We start from the raw sequence: 21,705 nt of genomic DNA on the forward strand, positions 1-21,705 counted from the left end.
TATTCCATGCAGCTTTCACGGAGTTGTCTACCTGATGAATGATACACCACACACTCGCAGCACATCTTGTTAAGTCTCAGCCTTGTAAAATGTCAAGTTGTCTTTGATGGAACCCCAAAATGCTGCTATCTTTGTGAGAGGGCAAAAAAATCACTTTAACTTTATGCCTGGAGAAGATCTGACCTATTTTTGATGACAGTTTTCCCACATAAGTCAGGGAACCCACTAATTTAAATCTCTCTTGATTTTCTTCCTGACTCCTTATGTCCATCTTTGTTAGTTGTAGCACTTAACAAACCTGTTGTGGACAACACCCATTTGCTTCAAAAATTCTCTTATTGTAGAATCTCATCATACAGACTGTTTTCATCCGCAATGCTGTGTGCTTAGCAAACAAAAATTGTGAGGACACTTATCATCTGGGAATGGTGGTGGCAGCTATTTGCATGTAAATATAAGTCTGTATGAAGCAGTTTCCAATAATCTGTGTGACCCAACGTGCCATCATTTTCGCAACAAATCAAAATATTCAAAAATGAAAGGCAGAACTCTTCTTTGATTTATACTGCAAATTGAATTTAAATGATTTTAAAATACTTGAGATGTATTCTCAAAATCGAGCCACATTACAAGACAGAGAGAAATTTAAATCCATGGCTTTCCTGCCACAGATGGGAAAGCTTTCGTCAAAAATAGGTTGGCTCCTCTTCAAGCACAAAGTGGTTTACCATCCACGGAAGACAGAAGCACTTTTGGGTTCTGGCAAAGATAACTTGATACACAGCAAAGCTGGAGTTTACATGATTCACTGCGAGTGTGGCCTTTCGCTAATAAGGAAAATGACTCCTATAGTACAAGAAAGATGCATGGAACACTGTAGGTACACCTGGATCTTACAGCCCAAGAGATCAGCTGTAACAGAACACTGTGTCAACACCAGTCATTATAAACAGTATGAAAAAGTCAAAATTCTAGCAATGACTTCATCTTATGGGATTCAGTGGTGAAAGAAAAAGTTGAAATTAATTCGATGAAGAATTTAATTATTAGAGAGAGTGGTTCCAACATGGACAAATCATGGAATACAGCACTATCTTTAACAAACTTGAAAAATATGTCACTACAGTGCACCTAATAATCATATATTGACATCCTAGTATGGATTGAGCACGTATGCACACATTCAGTTAATGCATACTCTTTGCCATCAATCAAGGTCTCTAGTTTTTGTGTGTCTATGGAAACAATGGATTGAGTCCTGTAAGTTTGATCTGTTGCCTCACTCTGAAGATGGAAAAAAGGTATAAAGCCAAATTATTAGAAGAAGAAGAAGAATAAACAGAGTTCATACGGCTGCACAGCCAAAATTTAGTTCAACAGTTATTGTGCCATGAAAACATGAAGATACTTACCATTTGTTTCACATTTACAACATTTCTTCCAGATATAATAGCAACATAAACATCAGGCATGTTTGATAATCGTTCCAAGACACTCTTGGTCTCTGGAGGCAGAATTGCCAAGTCTGGGTGAGGTGCAATAGGAGCCAGGGTTCCGTCATAATCCAGCAGCAGGGCCAGCTTGTGGTGGTTGCCCAGGTACCTGAGAGAGACCATGATCAGAAATGGATCCCAACATTTTAAACTAGCTCTTAATTACTTCACAATGAATACTCTGTGTTGTTACTTGGACAAATATTCATCAAAGTCATCCATAGTCACTGGCTGCATTGTTGTGGGTAAACCATCATCACCATCTTCCCTCAGTGAGCCCATGGCCTTGAAAAATGATTTCATCCAATAGTTTACATCATGAAGCTTTTCTCTCCGACGAAGGTAGTTCATTCGTAGTGTCCGTTCATCTTCAGGCATTGTTAATGCCCTGGCATAAAAATTCATTATTCACTTCAAGTAACACTTTTACACTTATTGCAACAACATTAACAATTAAAATAAAATACCAAGTAGAAATAAAACCAGACTGGATTAATATTAAAGAGATACACATGTTACATATGTAACTCAAAAAGTAAAATGCAGGTTAAGAACAAAAGCCATTATCTTTAAAAAGGAAGAGTCAGAGTCAGTGTCAGAGAGAGAGAGAGAGAGAGAGAGAGAGAGAGAGAGAGAGAGAGAGACTACACTGAATTATTAACATCCTCATTTTATAAATCAGTTCTTTTATAAGGAGACAGATCAGAATACAGAATAAACAAATCAATAACAAATAAAAAGAAAGATCAATTTCTTTCAAGGGCAGAGGAGACCAATGAAAAAAGATGTAGTATAAATATACAAACATGAATGAAAAAGATAGAAGGATATGATATAAATCAGCACAAAATTTGAAATCTGCAAAAGTTATATGCCTATTGCAGTCATTGTTCCAGTCACCAAAAATTTTGTGTGACAGAAAGAACTCATTAGATTAAAAAGAACATTATGGGTCTGGAATGAATATTTCACTCTGCAGTGTAGTATCAGCTGATCTGAAACTTCCTGCAAGATTAAAACTGTGTGCCAGACTGGGACTTTAATAGAAGAGTTGGTAAGGTTCTGGATTTCTTCCCAAACTTCACTCAAGCTCCTCCATAAACCTTATGGGACTAGCAGCCCTGGAGGAGAGGGTATTTCAGAGAAATACTTTTGTCACAGCATTGGGGATTGTTTCCAGGGTGATGATTAGATTAGATTAGTTTTTCGTTCCATAGATCCGTGTTGAGGAGCTCCTCGTGGATGTGAAACATGTCAATTTTTTTTAAGCTAAAATAACAATACTAATAGTACGAATATATATACAACACATCATTTGTTTCTATTAGAAAATTTGTCAATTGAGTAGAAGGAGTTGGCCACTAATAAGTCTTTCAGCCTCCTTTTAAACTGATCTTTATTTGTAACTAAATTTTTTATGTTAGCTGGCAAATTATTGAAGATGAGTGTTCCTGAGTAGTGGACCCCTTTTTGAACTAAAGTAAGTGCTTTTAAGTCCTTGTGCAGATCTTTTTTTTCCTGGTATTGCATGTATGAACTGAGCTGTTTGTTGGAAAAAGAGATATATTATTGAGGACAAATTTCATTAAGGAGTAAATATACTGAGAGGCAGTAGTTAGTATACCGAGTTCTTTCAAGAGGCTTCTACAGGACGTCTGTGAATTTACTCCACAAATAATACGTATTACACGCTTTTGGACTCTTGAAAACTTTTGTTTGACTTGAAGAGTTACCCCAAAATATTATACCATATGACATTATGGAATGAAAGTAGGCAAAGTATGCAAGCTTTTTCATTTTTATGTCGCCTATGTCTGCTAACACTCGAATTGCAAATACAGATTTGTTAAGGTGTTTCTGCAATTCTGTGGTGTGCTCCTCCCAACTGAATTTATTATCAAGTTGTAATCCCAGGAATTTAAGACTGTCAACCTCTTCTATCTGCTCTTCTTCATACTTTATGCATATTCTGGGTGGAAACCTCTTACTGAGTCTTTTCGAAGTTTAACGTCAGTGAGTTGGCTTTAAACCATTTAATTAATATCCATGAAAATATCATTAGCAGATCTTTCTAGAACTACACTCGACATACTATTTATTGCAATACTAGTGTCATCTGCAAACAAAACGAACTCTGCTTCTGGCAGTGTAACTGATAAGAGATCATAAATGTACACAAGAAAAAGCAATGGCCCTAAGATGGATCCTTGTGGGACAGCACATGTAATTTCTTCCCATCCTGATGATGACTGATGACTTAATTCACTAGTCCCTTGCACTGACACCCTTTGTTTCCTGTTAGAAAGGAATGACTCGAACCATTTTGCAACACTGCCCGTGACACAATAGAATTGTAATTTATTTAAAAGGATTTTGCGGTTCACACAATCAAATGCCTTTGACAAATCACAGAAAATACCTGCTGCTTGTAACTTGATATTTAATGAATTAAGTGCATTTTCACTGTAGGTGTAAATAGCCTTCTCGATATGAGAACCATTCGGATATAGAAACTGTGTTCTTGATAATATGTTATTTGTGGTCAGATGGTTGAAAAGCTGCCTGTACATTACTTTTTCTAAAATTTTTGAGAATGGTGGCAAAAGTGAAAATAGTCTGTAGTTTGATGGTATCTCTTTATCCCCTTTCTTGAATAGAGGCTTAACATCTGCATATTTTAGGCAGTCAGGAATGTCACAGTTATAATTTACTGGTTACACAAGTAACTTAGAATTGTACTAAACTCACAAGAACATGCCTTAATTATCTTTGTTGATATTTCATCGAAACCACCAGAATGCTTTGTTTTTAAAGATTTTATTATGGAAATTATTTCTTGTGGTGAAGTGAGTGACATATTCAGTACCTGAAGCTATTTGTGAAGGCTAGTTTCAGATATTCAAGGCATTATTTACTGATCCTGACAATCCCATTCTATCAGTAAGGGATATAAAGTACTTGTTAAATAGATTTGCCACACAATGCCCATCGGTTGCTAATGCTATTTGCTCCTGTTCCTTTCTGGTTCTACCAGTCTCGTCTTTCACTATATCCCATATTGTTTTTATTTTGTTCCCTGGCATCGCTATCTTCTTCTCGTAGTGCATTTGTTAAATGTCTGAATTGTTTTTTTTTTTTTTTTATATTTTACAGTACTCCTTATATTTAGCTGAATCATCAGCATTGGAGCTATTTTTGGTTGACAGATAAATTTTCCTTTTTGTCTTACAGGAAATCTTTATACCTTGTGTAATCCATGGTTTTATTTTAGACTTCTGTTTAATTTGAGTAACTTTTAGAGGAAAACAGTTTTCAAACATGGTACTAACATTGTTCATGAATGTGTTATATTTTTCATTCATGTCATGGGCACTATAAACATCTTTGCAGTTCATATCTTTGAGCATTTTTCTAAAACACTCAATTATTGGTTGATTGACTACTCTCCTGTACTCAGATTTAGCAGTCTTGATAATCTGCTTAGAATTTACATCTAAAACAAGGAGCTCCATGTCATGATCTGATAGTCCATTTATTACAGGTTTTATGGTATGATTTTGTTCCTTTCATTTGTCTATAAAAATGTTATCAATGGCTGTCCTTGAGGATTTAGTGACCCTAGTTGGAAAGTTTACAGTGTGAGTCAGATTGAAAGACAACATTACTAACTGCAGTAAATGTTTACTGGAAGATTGCATTAGAAAATCTGCATTAAAGTCACCAGCAATCAAAATTTCTTTGTTTCTTCCTGTTAAATAACCCAAAAGAGCTTCTAATTGATTTATGATTAGATTATAATGTCCTGCAGGTGCTCGGTAAATAGTTACTATTATATAGGATCTGTTATGTAACTCTACTTCCGTTGCACATGCTTCTAGATGCTGCTCTAAACACAATTTATTAATGTCAATGTTCTTGAATTTATGGCAGTTTTTAATAAATGTCGCAACTCCTCCTCCATCCATATCTACTCTGCAGGAGTAGGAAGCTAGCTTAAATCCTGAAATGTCTAGCATATCTATACCAGTGGTCACTTGATGTTCAGAGAGGCAGATTATGTCAATTTGATTAGATGAATTCATTTCATTGATACAAATGAGTAGTTAATCAACTTTATTTCTGAGTCCTGGAATGTTCTGGTGTAATAAAGATAACTGATACTGCATACTAATGGGATTATAACTGCTTTGGCGAAGATGAACTGGCAGTTTCTGATTACTTTCTGTTAAACATTGTTTAAATGGAGGCTGTATGCTAAAATCTGACTCCTGTTCATCTGTTTTCTCATCTGTGTCTTCCAATCTCTCTTAAAACACGTTTTCTTTCCCCCTTCCCTATCCTAAAAAAGGCATCCCTCTGACACCTGTGACCACTGGTATTTTACCACTTGTGACAGTGTCCCCCCTTAAGTTTTCTGCAACCAACCCAGACAGTTTTCCCTTCCCTTTCTATTGAGGTGAAGGCCATGCCTTGTGTAGTCCCACCTATCGATAGCATCTACAGGAATCAAACCAAAGCAGCCACCCCAACTCCAAGTTCACCCTCCCGACGGAAGAGTTCAAATGAGGCCGATCATGGCGCCTCGACACAGAGACAAATCCCACACTCGTATGCTTCATTGCTTTCACTATTTTGTAGAATGTCCACTGTGAGGGTGAGTTATGAGTCAAGCCTGGATAGCAACCTGCTATATGACAGAAAGTTAAATTTCAGGGTTTTCATCCCACATCCTTCTTTATTTTTATGACCAACAGATTTTGTTATAATCTGCATTTCAAAATGTGCTGCAAGTCTTCTGAGAGGGGAGAATGCACAGTGTTGCAAAGTGCACTATGTGCATCAGGCACAGGAATGTGACTGACAGCCCAGAAGAGTACGCAAAGCTGATAGAAAGGCATGCTATGGCAAACCACTAGGGACAAAGATATGCATTCAGAAACTGGAAATCCTACTCTGATGGTATCCTCAAACAGCTAGGACAATGACATTTCAAATTAAAAAAAAAAAAAAAAAAATTAAAAAATATACAGTCAGATGTAGCAAGAACAAGAAGGTGACTTTAGTTCCAGGTGATCCCTCTTACAATACTGATATAAGTGAACCTAGCAGCCAGTGTAACACAGGAAAAAAGTCAGGAAGAACAGCTGCACTGCAGGTGTTGAAGAAAAGGGATCAAGTGAAGGCACCAAAGCTGAAGAATGATGAAAACTGGGATGCAAACAAGAATTAGCAGGTCTACAAAATTATCTTTGCTGCTTAAGTTTCTATGAAAGAAGGCTGCATAGTTGACTTTGGATACAATGACAGTTGGAGAAATTTTGATATAATGGAAGAGGATGAAGTGAATTTCATGTAAACCAGGATTTACTACATGTGAACTTGGACTTTACTACACTGCTGAGTGTTACTGGCTAACATGATAAAAAGTTTTTCTTCTCTTTCTAGGATACAAAAGAATATATTGATTTATCTGAGTTTCTTCAAAGTGAATGTTGAATAAACTCCTTCTGAAGTCATTAGGTTCAACTTCATTGTATTTTGATGTTACTGTATTGTTTAATTTTTCAACTAGTACTTGTGAACTGATATCAGTTGAACTATAGATGGATGTTAAGCTAATAGGAAATCTTTGTTAAAATTAAAATAATAATAATAATCATAATAATAAAATTTTTTTAGGAAGTTTGGTATCACTATCCTTTCCAAATCCCTGACATAAAAAAGGACAGGTTTTCCAAGACAACAGACAAACAAAATGGCTAGCCATTGTCCTGAAAAACGTGCTAAATGCATTATGCAGTTGCATAACCCACTGCATGTTTGAAAAATATTTAAATAGCTGAGTACCAATCTTCATGTGATTATGGCAACTGTTAGTGCAACAGGAAGAAGACATGCTTTGTTGGTGCTGCACATTTTTGCAATTTTGACTGAGATAAACTCAGGCTGCAGTGCTCTTCTTTAGTACAACAGTGTAGAAACAGCTAAGAAAAAAATCATTGCAATTTGCATATTCATTCACAGGCAAGAGCCCACTTCGTAGTTTTCTTTTGTGCGAGACCCTGTCTGCAAGATTTGTGTGTCGATTTGAAATTCTAGATTCACATATTCGACTGTTCACATTTATCTGCATAATCTTTCATTAGTTGTATCAATACCTGTTTGTACTGTGACATGCCATGAAATATCAAACATTCATTAGTGCCATCAGGGTTGCCACAAGCTTCCCCAAGTAAAATTCCCTGATATTTCCCTGATTTCCAGACAAGTTTTAGCATTTTTTAACTCAACTCATTAAAAGACAATTAGCACACTCAGTTTAAAGTTATTTGTTTGCTGTGCTGTAATACACTGCACCAGCCAAAATACAGCCCACTGTTAATGCTGTTCTTGAACACAGAATGAGTTGGCTGACATTTGTAAGTGGCTGGAAATTGCCCCGATTACTGCCAAAAGATTGGCAGCTGCTGCAAATCAGTGTGTTGGAAAAGCTCCCAAGAGTCATATCTGTGGTTCTGGTACCAAATTTACTTCAAGTACTACCCTCTTCTGTGGATCCTGTCTCCTCTGAGGAAAGTAAGGAATCTGTCATTATTCATCCTCATCCACTTGCCTATGAGTGGCATTTCAGTGGTAAAGCTAGGCATCCTGTACAGGGTGGATGGGGGCCATGGAGGACTCAAGGTGTTATACTCATCCCCCAAACGACAAGTTTGTGGTGCTGTCTTTCATTGAAACTGAAATTGAGCCAATGGGTCTCACTTCATCTGATTTGGGGAAACCTGTTTTGTCCAGTGTCAAGAGGAGTCAAATGCAAAATCATTGGCAATTGAAATGTACAGTGAATGATAGTACCCCTCAGGGAAATGGCAGCAAGGGACACAACAGGACATCATGTACACTTAGTGTGTATGCCCGGGGGCTTTATTTTATTTGACATGTTGATGAGACTAGTCCAGCAGACATTGGGGGAACAGGGTGCAGCCACCTGCAGATTGTGGTGCATATTGGATCAAATGACACCTGTCATCTGGGCTCTGGGGTCATACTTGGATTATTCCAGCGATTAACAGAGAAAGTTGAGGAGACCAGCTTTGTGCACATAGTTTCAATGAAGCTCACAATCTACAGTATTGTTCCCAGAACCGATCACTGCCCTTTGGTTCTGAGTCCAGTGGAAGGACTGAACCTGAGATTTCAAAGGTTCTGTGACATGATAGCTACAACTTCCTGAACTTCTGCCATAGGTTTGAAAACTGTGGCATTCCTTAAGTGGGTCAGGTGTGCAATACATGTCAGAGGCTGCTACCCAGGTGTTTTCGATCACTTACAATCCAGATAAATGATATCTGTAGGAAACCCAAAAGTACCTATCTAAGATCAAAAGGAATGCCTTCTACAGGTGAAAGTATTGAAATCCTAATGCTTAACTGCCGAAGTATTCATCAAAAAGCGCATGAGTTCGAAGGGTTCATGAAAAGCAGTGAAGCTCACATAATGCTAGGTAGAGAAAGCTATTTAAAATGATAGCAGCGAGATGTTTTGGGAAAATTTAGACGTATATAAAAAGAATAGACTAATGGGAAATGGAGGTGGCGTATTTGTTGCAGTAGACAAGAAACTCATATCCATAAAGACAGAAATTGAAGATGCATGTGAGATTGTTTGGACAAGACTCAGTATCAGAGGTGGGCATAAAATGGCAATTGAATCGTACAATTGTCCAACAGACTTATCTCCTGACGTCATTGAAAACTTTAGAGAAAACTTCAGTTAGCTTGCAAGTAAGTTTCTGAATCATACTGTAATCACTGGAGGAGACTTTAACCATCCAGCAATCAATTGGGAAAACTACACTATGCTACTGGTCGGCATGATAAGATTTCCTTTGAAGCATTACTAAATGCCTTCACTGAGAACTGTCTAGAACTTATAGTTCAAAATCCAATCATGATGGAAATATATTGGATTTAATGTCAACAAAGAGAATTGACTTCTTTGAGGGCGTCAACATCGAAACAGATATCAGTGACCATGATGTGGTTGCGGCAGCAGTGATTACCACAGCAAAAAGGACAACTAAAACAAGCAGAAGGATATACATGTTCAGTAAACTAGGTGACATCAGTAGTGTCATATCTCAATGAGGAACTTGAAACTTTTACACAGGGAGGAGCATGTAGAGGAACTATGGCTAAAATTTTGAAAGAGTAGTTGATCATCCACTGGACAGATATGTACCCAGTAGAATCCACAGTATACAGTCACTGTAGAAAAACTTCGAAAGAATAAGAGACTGCTGCATAATAGGTTTAGAACAAAGTGTAGAACAGTAAATAGAGAGATGCTGAATGGAACGGGTTTGGCGGTCACGAAGTCTTCAATGACTACCATAGCAGGATATTATCAAATGATCTTCCACAAAACCCAAAGAAATTCTAATTGTATGCAAAGGCTGTTAGTGGCAACAAAGTTAATTGCCCAGTCCCTGGTGAATGAGACAGGAATTGAAATTGAGAGTAGCAAAGTAAAAGGTGAAATGCTCAAAACTGTTTCCAAATGTTACTTTACAAAGGAAAATTCATGATAACTGCCCCAATTTAATCCTCATTCCATAAGTATTGGTGTCTGTGGTGTTGAAAAATGAAGGTTTAAGTTGTCGACAGGCACACAGAAAGTAAATAAAACTTTCTACACACACGCACACACACACACACACACACACACCTACGCCCCTACGTGGTACTGCATAGATTAACAGTACCAATGTTATTTTTTGGCAGGTGGACTGGCTGTAGTGAGGGTAGTGTCGGGTGGGATAGGGCGGGTAGAGGGAGAGAAAGATGGGAGGCAGGGAGAGGGACTGTGGGTGGGTGACTAGCAGCTTGGGGAGAGACAGCCAGCTTGCAGGCTAGGGATGTAGGATTGGCACGACTATAGTGGCCACTGGGAAGAAGCACACGCTAGAGGCAACACGTTGACCTGAATTGGGAGGGTATGACAGGACGGAGGAAGGAGAGGACAAGTCCCATTTGCGTAGATGGAAGTTATCCTTCCTTGCAACACATCCTCCAATCTCACAATCATACTGGTATCAATCTCAGGTATGCCTCTGCCCACACACCCGAGCCCTTTTTTTCACTTCCTATTGTCCTGTCAGTCCCTTCTAATTCATGTCCACACGTCATCTTCAGCGTGTGCCACTTCCCACTGGCTGCTTCAATCATGCCAGCCCATATACCTGTCACCCTTCCCTCCCATAGTCTTAGCCTGCAAACCGGCTGCCTTCCTCCAAGCCACTGGCACCCATCCACCACAACCAACCCACCAGCCAAAAAATACCATTGGCACTGTTAGTCTATCTGGCACCATGTAGTGGCATAGGCATGTGAATACGTGTGTGTGTGTGTGTGTGTGTGTGTGTGTGTGTGTGTGTGTGTTTTTTTACTCTAGCTCGTTAATGGAACTCTCCAAAAACTAGCAAGTTTTTTTCTTTTGTGTGTGCCTATCAGCTCAACGCTTCTGCTTTTCAGTGAGTGGTGTTCTTTAAAGTTTTTACATCATTTTCAAAATACTAACAGTATTCCATCCTGGATTTTCCACTGTTTGATATAAAAGTGTTAGGTTTATATGACAATGAAAGAACCCTCAAATGGACATATGATGCTGAAGAAGTGTATGTATATGTTTGTGGATTTAGGGTACTCAACGGCGCAGTATGAGTGCCATGAAACCAATGAGATTGATATTAAAATTTTCTTAATATTAGAGGAATAAGTGCCTACTAGGATATGATGGTAGTGTTATCTTTAATACACAACCAAAATTAAATTAGCTCATTTTAATATCGTTTCATTATGAGCAAATTACATTATCACAGGTTGTAGTTTACATTGTAAACTGGCATATGACATTTAAAAATGTGGCTGCCATAAGCCTGAAATGGGATATGTGAGGTTCCTTTAATGAGTATACCACATGTAAACAAAAAGACGAAAAAATGTGTAAAAATGTTCTGTTTTGGGAACTAATTTTTGTAGACCTAAGCTACAGCATGTGTGAAGAAGACTTTTCAAAATAATACATTTCTTATGTTACATGATAAATACTGCTGCAAAGTACCAAAGTTTCTGTGGGCCAGATATTATATTACCTCACCACTCTAGAATAAAACATTGCATATACAGATTTTAACTTGTACATGCCTCATGAGTGAATAACCTTCATTCACAATAGTGAATGAACTGAGATTGACTATAGTATTTGATATTGTTTTGAATAGGGGAAAGCTATTTCTCATTTGTTTTATACCCTTATGAGAAAGGTAGCATTTTAAGAATCAGTGTGATGGAAGCTGAGTATATGAAAGAAAGTTAAATCTGTCAAATAGCATATCTCCAATTTATATCGATGTAAAAATAATATATGGTCAGTCGGTCGGTCTCTCTCTCTCTCTCTCTCTCTCTCTCTCTCTCTCTCTCTCTCTCTCTCTCTCTCTCATCCTACTCCTTCAAAAAAAGTATTTCACAAACCTAATCAAGCAGTCATATTCATGTAAAAATATTCTGTTACAATCATTATTTTCAGCTGTATTAGGTATAGATGTCCTACTTATTGGTGATGTATTCAGGAAGTCTATTTCGATCTAATTTCAAATGGCTCTCGAGCATCATCAATGTAAATATTACATGCAGAGGCAGGCACTACATGATAAATTCATAAGTCTTGATGCCCCACAGTCTTTTTCTTGCTGGTGCAGGAATAAAGGGTTAACCTGTGAGCATTCACTAATGAATCTATAAGACTGTGATACAGAGATGCATACAGTGTGATATATGGATGTTTGGGTCAGTTTGTGAAGTGTGTACAAATAATCTATTGGTAAGCAGACTACTCCCAATAAACAGGAAATCTGGTTTCAAGCCCCTGTCTTGCACAAAGTCTCACATGTCAGCAATAGACGGGACAATATTATGAAAAGCTTAGACTGTTACTCACCATATAGTGAACATGTTGAGTTGCAGACAAGCACAACTAAAGAGATTGCTAAACAAGTGAGCTTTCAATCAAAATTGTTTTTATCTTACACCATGGTGTGCTTGTCTGTGACTCCACATCTCCACTATATGGTGAGTAGCAATCTACCATTTTCATAATATAACAATATTATGAGATGGAGAGCTGCTATCCCCATATAGTGGAGATGCTGAGTCGCAGATAGAGACAACAAAAAGCCTGTCACAATTATAGCACTGTCACACACGCAAATGCAACTCACTCACATGACTACAGTGGCAGGCAACTGAAACCATACTGCAAGCAGCAGCACCAGTGCATGGTGGGGGTGGTGGACAACGAAGTGCTGCAGGTTAGACTGAGGGCAAGAGAGAGGTGGGGAGGGGGGGTGGAGTAGCAGAAAAGGAGTGAAATAAAAAGACTGGGTGTGGTGGTGGAATGAAAGATGAAAGCTGTGTAGTGCTGGAATGGGAACAAGGAAGGGGCTGAATGGGTGTTCAGCAACTAACAAAGTTTGAGGCCAGGAGGGTACTGCACAGAAAGTTCCCACCTGCGCAAATTCAGAAAAGCTGGTGTTGGTGGGAAGGATCCATATGGCACAGGCAATAATATTGTCATTATTCCATCCTGAATTTCCCATTGTTCAATAGGTAGGACATCTACACGTAGCACAGCTGCTGCCAAGTTATTCGTACTCAGTGAATTTATTTTGATCTAATTTAGAATGGTTGTCAATTGATATGAATGTAAACTCTACACGCTGAGGAGTGTGCAAAATGATAACTTCATAGGTCTCAATTCCCCACTGTCTTATTCTCATTGGTGCAGAGATACAAGGTCAAGCTGTGAGCAGTCACTGATGAATCTAGTAGACAATGATATAGGGATGTCAACAGCATGACATACTAAAGACTGGGTTGGTCCATGAAGCACGCATGGGCAACCTAATGGTAAGGTGACTGCTATTGATAAGCAGGAAATCCAGCTTCGTGTCCCGGAGCGGCACAAATTTTCACATGTCACCAATAGATAGGATATCTGTACTTAATGCCGCTGATGTTAAGTCATTCCCATTCAGCAAATTTATTTTGACACAAATAAAAGAGTTGTTGGAGGGCTGCACTGATGTGTCAAGTTAGCATCCACTTTCGGCACTTTCTAGTTCTTTGAGAGATGGCTAGATGCACACTTCCACAAACTTTGTCATAACCAAATGTTTCATGAATTACATGAGGCACAGTTCCATTCCGAATTTTCACATCAGCAACAGTCTCCATATCGTGATCTGACAGCTGGCAAACGATACACCCACAGTTGAAACTGTCGCAGCAGTAATGACAACACAAAATGTTCAAGCCAAAGTAAGACTTTAATGTATCACTATTTAGCACTGATATGTTGCAAAATATAAGACACTGCTTTCTGCAATGTTGTCCATTGTACAACAAATTTCTGAAGTAGGCTCACTTTTGGTGTGGGGGACATCTGGTTAACAACCCTTTGCTTTGAAACAATCCATCTGTTCCCTGCACTTGTGCAATTGGGAAAGTTCCATGTTGTTACTACCATACTGAACACAACTAGATACAGTAAATCAAAAGTACAGTACTGTTTTACTCCTTATAACAATTTGTACAAGCACTTTCTACATAATGAATAATGTGTCTGCAACCGTCATTGAACTTGTTGTTATGTATAAACAAATAGAAAAAACAAACACCTAATATTTTAAAAGTAGTAGTACTGAACATCATGCTGCTCACCTGTGAATTATTTCAGCAGCCATGTGTACCTCATATGGATTACAGATCAGTGCCTCATGCATCATCTCACCTGCTCCAGCAAATGGTGAAACTATTAGAACTCCTGGAGGCTCATTAATCTGACAAGCAACAAACTCCTTGGCGACAAGGTTCATTCCTGGAATGAAATAATATTTAATTAGGTCACATTAGATGGAAATTTTAAAATGGCAGAAGCTCATTATACGTTAAACTTCTGCACTGTCACACAACCTCCCAGTTAATTGCATAACTTTTCTTCCAGTAGAATCCTTGAGTAACAAAAAATAAAAGGTAAAAAATGCAAAGAATATCATAATATTGATACATAAATACGTACAACAATCATAAACCACGGAGAATATTAAAAGTTAATTTTGAGCACATCTGCAATTTGTCTAATACATTTGTTGGATTCACATCAGATTAGATTAACGGAGGGCACTGAGCCTATAAAAAGGATATTATGGATGTTTACAGGCTTCTTTCACTGAAAAGAAAAAGTAACAGCAATGCTAAAATAAATGCAGGCAAACACAACTTCCTCACTCACCAGTGCAAAAAGAGTTTCTATGGCCACTGTTGGCTACAGACATTTTCCTGCACCGTAACATGTTGATCCACTGGAGATTTAATTAGATTACATTATATAAGGGGCGTTCAAAAAGAAACAAGCCGGAGACATAATTACAGAAACCAGTACCTGTATTGACCCTGGGTGTTGAGACACTTGTCCCACTGTGGCTTAAGGTGGTGAATAGCTGTCTCATAAAATTCCCAGTGCTGTGATGTTAACCAGTTCTGCAGGTAGAGCTGGACATTGTCATCCACACGAGTGCATGAAAGGTTATACTGATGTTCTTCTTTGGCCAATATGGCCCCTTCTGATTCACTTCCTGCAGCATGGGACAACAGTGAATGCCCAGCATTACTCACAAACCTTGACTACCCTTTGCCAAGCGATAAATCAAAACGACCAGGAAGTCTCACCCGTGAGGCCATTCTGCTTTATGAAATGCAAAGCCTCATACGGCCAGCACAGTCACAGCACTCCTGCAGGAATTCAAATGGCAGGTTCTCAGCCACCCTCCATACAGTCCGGGCCTCTTTCCCTGTGATTGCGCCAGTTTTGGTCCCCTTAAAAAGGCCCTGAGGAGCAAGCGATTGTCCCAACAGATCTATAGTAGGGAGATCGTCCAGGATGTAGAATATGTTAATTGTTATTTGACAAGAGCTGCAACATCTGTCAGCAATACTCAGAAACCAGTAGCAACATATACACACTGACAATTTTAGCAGTAGTGGGAAACTTGCTACTTCACAAGTAGAGGACAAGAGAAAAATTCCTACAAAACAAATATAGGTTTGTCCGTAAAGTGGTCAGAACAAATGGCTCAGCTTATATAATCATCTCTCTGATGGTGTTCACATACAGACTGGAATCAGTGATCCTAATCAAGTTCTAGCAACAATAGGGAGCAAGGTACAAACACCTAGAAAAGTACACAACAAATTCCAGATGTTCAATAAAATGGAGAAGGATGAGGTTAGCCCATTTCTCAGAGAGGAATTAGAATCATTTGGTTCTGGCTGTGAACATGCAGAGAAAGTATGGCTCTAGTTTGAACAGTTCTCCAAGCTCTAGAAAAACAAGTACATACAAGAATAATTGAAGATAGTGGAGAATGCCTTTGATATACAGACAATTTCAGAAAGCTTGTTAAGGAACAAGTATCCACACTAGCCTACATACAAACAAAGAACAAATCTTTAGATTGCAGATGTTAAATGAAATGAATTGGCTACCAGCTTGAATAACTTCTAGAGCAAAATATATATAATCACAATACCTATACCTCAACCTCAAGAGATTTTTATATATCTAAAAACAAAGATGATGTGACTTACCAAACGAAAGCGCTGGCACATCGATAGACACACAAACAAACACAAACATACACACAAAATTCAAGCTTTCGCAACGAACTGTTGCCTCATCAGGAAAGAGGGAAGGAGAGGGAAAGACGAAAGGATGTGGGTTTTAAGGGAGAGGGTAAGGAGTCATTCCAATCCCGGGAGCGGAAAGACTTACCTTAGGAGGAGAAAAGGACGGGTATACAGTCGCACACACACACATATCCATCCACACATATACAGACACAAGCAGACATATTTAAAGACCAAATATGTCTTTAAATATGTCTGCCCATGCCTGCACACGTGCGGATGGACATGCGTGCGTGTGCGAGTGCACACCCGTCCTTCCCGTACCCCCAAGGCAAGTCCCGAACTCCGGAGATGGGAACTTGCTCTTCAATATACCCTCTCTTCCCGTTATCCACCAGGCCTCAATCTCAGCTAATTTCAAGTTGCCGTCACTCATACCTCACCTGTCATTCAACATCTTTGCCTCTGCACTTCCGCCTCGACTGACATCTCTGCCCAAACTCTTTGTATTTAAATATGTCTGCTTGTGTCTGTGTGTGTGTGGATGGATATGTGTGTGTGTGTATGCGAGTGTGTGCCCGTCCTTTTTTCCCCCCTAGGGTGGGTCTTTCCGCTCCCGGGATTGGGGTGGCTCCCTGCCCTCTCCCTTGGAACCCACATCCTTTCGTCTTTCCCTCTCCTTCCCTCTTTCCTGGTGGGGCGGCAGTTTGTTGCGGGGGCTTGAATTTTGTGTGTGTGTTTGTGTTTGTTTGTGTGTCTATCGACGTGCCAGCGCTTTTGTTTGGTGGGTCACATCATCTTTGTTTATATATATATATATATATATACACCTAAAAAAGTGCTGGCAGGTCGACAGACACACAAACGAACACAAACATACACACAAAATTCTGCTTTCGCAACAAACTGTTGCCTCATCAGGAAAGAGGGAAGGAGAGGGAAAGACGAAAGGATGTGGGTTTTGGGGAGAGGGTAAGGAGTCATTCCAGTCCCGGGAGCGGAAAGACTTACCTTAAGGGGAAAAAAGGACGGGTATACACTCGCACACACACACATATCCATCCACACATATACAGACACAAGCAGACATATTTAAAGACAAAGAGGTATATTTTTCCTTCGTGGAATGTTTCCTTCTATTATAACTATATATATATATATATATATATATATATATATATATATATATATATAATTAAAAAGAAAGATGATGAGACTTACCAAACAAAAGCGCTGGCAGGTCGATAGACACACAAACAAACACAAACATACACACCCACATACACAAACACAAACATACACACCCATTCCACATCAAACGGTCCCTTCCCTACAGCCTAGGTCTTCGTGGCAAACGAATCTGCTCCAGTCCGGAATCCTTGAATCATTACACCAACAACCTGAAAACAGCTTTTGCATCCCGTAACTACCCTCCCGACCTGGTACAGAAGCAAATAACCAGAGCCACTTCCTCATCTTCTCAAACCCGGAACCTTCCACAGAAGAACCCCAAAAGTGCCCCACTTGTGACAGGATACGTTCCGGGACTGGATCAGATTCTGAATGTGACTCTCCAGCAGGGATACGACTTCCTCAAATCCTGCCCTGAAATGAGATCCATCCTTCATGAAATCCTCCCCATTCCACCAAGAGTGTCTTTCCGCCGTCCACCTAACCTTCGTAACCTCTTAGTTCATCCCTATGAAATCCCCAAACCACCTTCCCTACCCTCTGGCTCCTACCCCTGTAACCGCCCCCGGTGTAAAACCTGTCCCATGCACCCTCCCACCACCACCTATTCCAGTCCTGTAACCCGGAAGGTGTACACGATCAAAGGCAGAGCCACGTGTGAAAGCACCCACGTGATTTACCAACTGACCTGCCTACACTGTGAAGCGTTCTATGTGGGAATGACCAGCAACAAACTGTCCATTCGCATGAATGGACACAGGCAGACAGTGTTTGTTGGCAATGAGGATCACCCTGTGGCTAAACATGCCTTGGTGCACGGCCAGCACATCTTGGCACAGTGTTACACCGTCCGGGTTATCTGGATACTTCCCACTAACACCAACCTGTCTGAACTCCGGAGATGGGAACTTGCCCTTCAGCATATCCTCTCTTCTCGCTATCCGCCAGGCCTCAATCTCCGCTAATTTCTAATTTCAATCTGCCGCCGCTCATACCTCACCTGTCTTTCAACATCATCTTTGCCTCTGTACTTCTGTCCCGACTGACATCTCTGCCCAAACTCTTTGCCTTTACAAATGTCTGCTTGTGTCTGTGTATATGCGGATGGATATGTGTGTGTGCGCGAGTGTATACCTGTCCTTTTTTCCCCCTAAGGTAAGTCTTTCCGCTCCCGGAATTGGAATGACTCCTTACCCTCTCCCTTAAAACCCATATCCTTTTGTCTTCCCTTCTCCTTCCCTCTTTCCTGACGAGGCGACCGTTGGTTGCGAAAGCAGATTTTTGTGTGTATGTTTGTGTTTGTTTGTGTGTCTATCGACCTGCCAGCGCTTTTGTTTGGTAAGTCTCATCATCTTTCTTTTTAATTATATTTTTCCCACGTGGAATGTTTCCCTCTATTATATATATATATATATATATATATAGAGGGAATCATTCCACGTGGGAAAAATATATATATATATTTTTAAAAAGAAAGATGATGTGACTTACCATGCGGGGGCGCTAGCGGGTCGATGGAGGGACGGACGGACAGATACATGCACACAGGGTTCAAGCTTTCGCGGCGGGCTGTTGCCTCGTCGGGGGGGGAGGGGGGGGGGGACGGGGGGATGTGGGTTTTGGGGGGAGGGTGGGGAGTCGTTCCGGTCCCGGGAGCAGAGGGACTTGCCTTTGGGAGGGGGGAGGGGGGGGGGGACAGGGACGGGTGTGCACTCGCACACGCACGCATGTCCATCCGCACGTGTGCAGGCACGGGCAGACATATTTAAAGACATATTTGGTCTTTAAATATGTCTGCTTGTGTCTGTATATGTGTGGATGGATGTGTGTGTGTGTGCGAGTGTATACCCGTCCTTTTTTCCCCCTAAGGTAAGTCTTTCCGCTCCCGGGATTGGAATGACTCCTTACCCTCTCCCTTAAAACACATCCTTTCGTCTTTCCCTCTCCTTCCCTCTTTCCTGATGAGGCAACAGTTTGTTGCAAAAGCTTGAGTTTTGTGTGTGTGTGTGTGTGTGTGTGTGTGTTTTTGTGTGTCTATCAACATGCCAGCGCTTTCGTTTGGTAAGTCACATCATCTTTGTTTTTAGATATATTTTTCCCATGTGGAATGTTTCCCTCTATTAATTCAAGAGATTTTTAGTTTGTTTTAGGGCTGTCAGTGGCACGAAAATTGGTTCCAAGACACTCGGGTACGAAAGAGGAGCTAAAATAAAAAATGGCAAAATAAAAGATGAAATGTTGAATTCTTTCTTCAAATGTATCTCAAGGAAGTCTTCAGTGCCTTAAACTTGCAAAATGAAGGAGGGATATAAGTTTGTAGACCATGTGAGAACCACATGACAACATAAACAACACTGTATGAATGCAAAAAATGGAATGAGTGAAGGTAACAACTCACTGTACACACTGATCAGCCGGAACATTATGATGACCAACCTACTATCAATACAAACCCATCCAGGCGAGTAGCAGTGTCACCTGGTGAAGAATGAATTTTGGTATGGGGAGGCACACTATATATGTGAGTTTGGCCAAGGGCACATTATGATGGCCCCGAGGCTCGGCATCAGCACTTCGGAAACTGCACGACTTGTCGAGTGTTCCAGGAGTGCTGTGGTGAGTGTCTCCAACCCGTGGCGAAATCAAGGTGAAACTACATCCAGACATCAGAGGGTTGTCTAGCCACCCTTCACTGCAGAAGTTGGATGACTTAGGCTGGATAGACTCGTAAAACAGGAAAGGTGGTGAATTGTGTGGGAACTAACATCAGACTTTAATGCTGGGCAGAGTACAAGTGTGTATGAACACACAGAGAACCAAACAATCCTAACGATGGACCTTCACAGGTGACGACTTATGCATGTGCCAACGTTAACTCCACGACATCGACAACTACAACTGAAGTGGGCACGTGACCATTGGCAATGGACAGTGGCACAGTGACAGAGCATTACAATGTCTGACAAATCCCAATACTTTCTTCATCATGCCAATGGGAGGGTGTGAGTCTGTCGTCTCCTTGACACCTGTACTGCGGGACGGAGACAAGCTGTCAGTGGCTCCCTTATACTATAGGGAACATCCACATGGGCACCCATGGGTATAGTGGAGATTGTGCAAAGCACCACGATGGTCAAGGAGTATTGTACACTGGTTGCAGATCACGTAAATCCTTTCATGACTATCATGTTGCATTTTTCAAGATAATGCACCATGTCATAAGGTCAGGAGTGTGATGGAGTGGTTTGAGAAACGCAGTTCCTATTGATGTGCTGCGCCCCCCCCCCCCTCCCCTCCCCAACTTCCCAAATCTGAACCCAGTCAAATACATTGGGGGCGTGACTGAACATGGCATCAGAGTTCATTGTCCCTCTCCCTGGAATTTACGGGAATTAGTTGATTTGTGTGTGCAGATTTGGTGCCAGCTCCCTCCAGTGGCCTACCATGGCCTCACTGCTTTAATGCCATGATGTGTCGCTACTGTTATCCATGCCAAAAGTGGACGGACATACCAGCTATTAAGTAGGTGGTCATAATGTTCTGGCTAATCAGTGTAGTTGAGGCACAGGACAGTTGACAATCACATAAACAAGATTTGAAATGTTGCTAAATTTCAGGTCATGCCCATATATGGTGAGTTGTTACCTTCCCTCCTTTCATTATTTATATCTGAATTGCCTTAGTTTCACTGTAACATGTGTAGGAGCACATGCACTTACACTTTTTTATCTTCTAATACTCTTAGGACACACACACACACACACACACACACACACACACACACACAGACAGACAGACAGAGGAAAAGGAGTCATGAACATACACTAAAAACTATACAATGGATATATCCAATACACACACAACTGACAAATTGGGAATGATGATCAATTGAAAGCTATAGCTGGAGGAATTGCTCATGACCAATGGAATGACCATTGCAATATGGCAAATCAAACAAACCTAATGCCTGAGGAATCGAACACAGGTATAATTCATTCACTGCACAAAAAAAGGGGGTTATAGGTCACATTTGAATTACATCCCTAGTTGTGAGAATAACTTTTATCCAAAGTTATTCACACAAGAATTCAGAAAAAGCTTGGCAATCATAAGACGAATATGAAACATCAAACAGCTTGAAACATAAAAACATATCAATGTAACTAAAATTACATTCAAGAACACTAAATCAAGAGTTTCATTTAAAGATGAATTGTTGGAACAATTTGCATTCTCAACCGGTCTTCTACAGGGGGATGGACCCCAACCTGTACGGT

General features: G+C 40.1%; 1 protein-coding gene across 2 annotated transcripts in view; it reads right to left on the reverse strand.

Moving 5' to 3' along the window:
- The window catches only part of LOC126092592 (uncharacterized), a 118,861-nt gene that overhangs the window by 41,768 nt on the left and 55,388 nt on the right, over positions 1–21,705 (reverse strand). For both annotated transcript variants that reach the window (XM_049908284.1, XM_049908283.1), the window contains 3 exons: positions 14,273–14,429; positions 1,687–1,881; positions 1,413–1,602 (listed from right to left, as the gene is read on the reverse strand). In XM_049908284.1, the coding sequence (XP_049764241.1) occupies positions 1,413–1,602; positions 1,687–1,881; positions 14,273–14,429 (542 nt within the window). The remainder of the gene's footprint in view (positions 1–1,412; positions 1,603–1,686; positions 1,882–14,272; positions 14,430–21,705) is intronic.

The sequence above is a fragment of the Schistocerca cancellata genome, chromosome 7 (assembly GCF_023864275.1).
Source record: "Schistocerca cancellata isolate TAMUIC-IGC-003103 chromosome 7, iqSchCanc2.1, whole genome shotgun sequence".
Classification (NCBI taxonomy): Eukaryota; Metazoa; Arthropoda; class Insecta; order Orthoptera; family Acrididae; genus Schistocerca; species Schistocerca cancellata.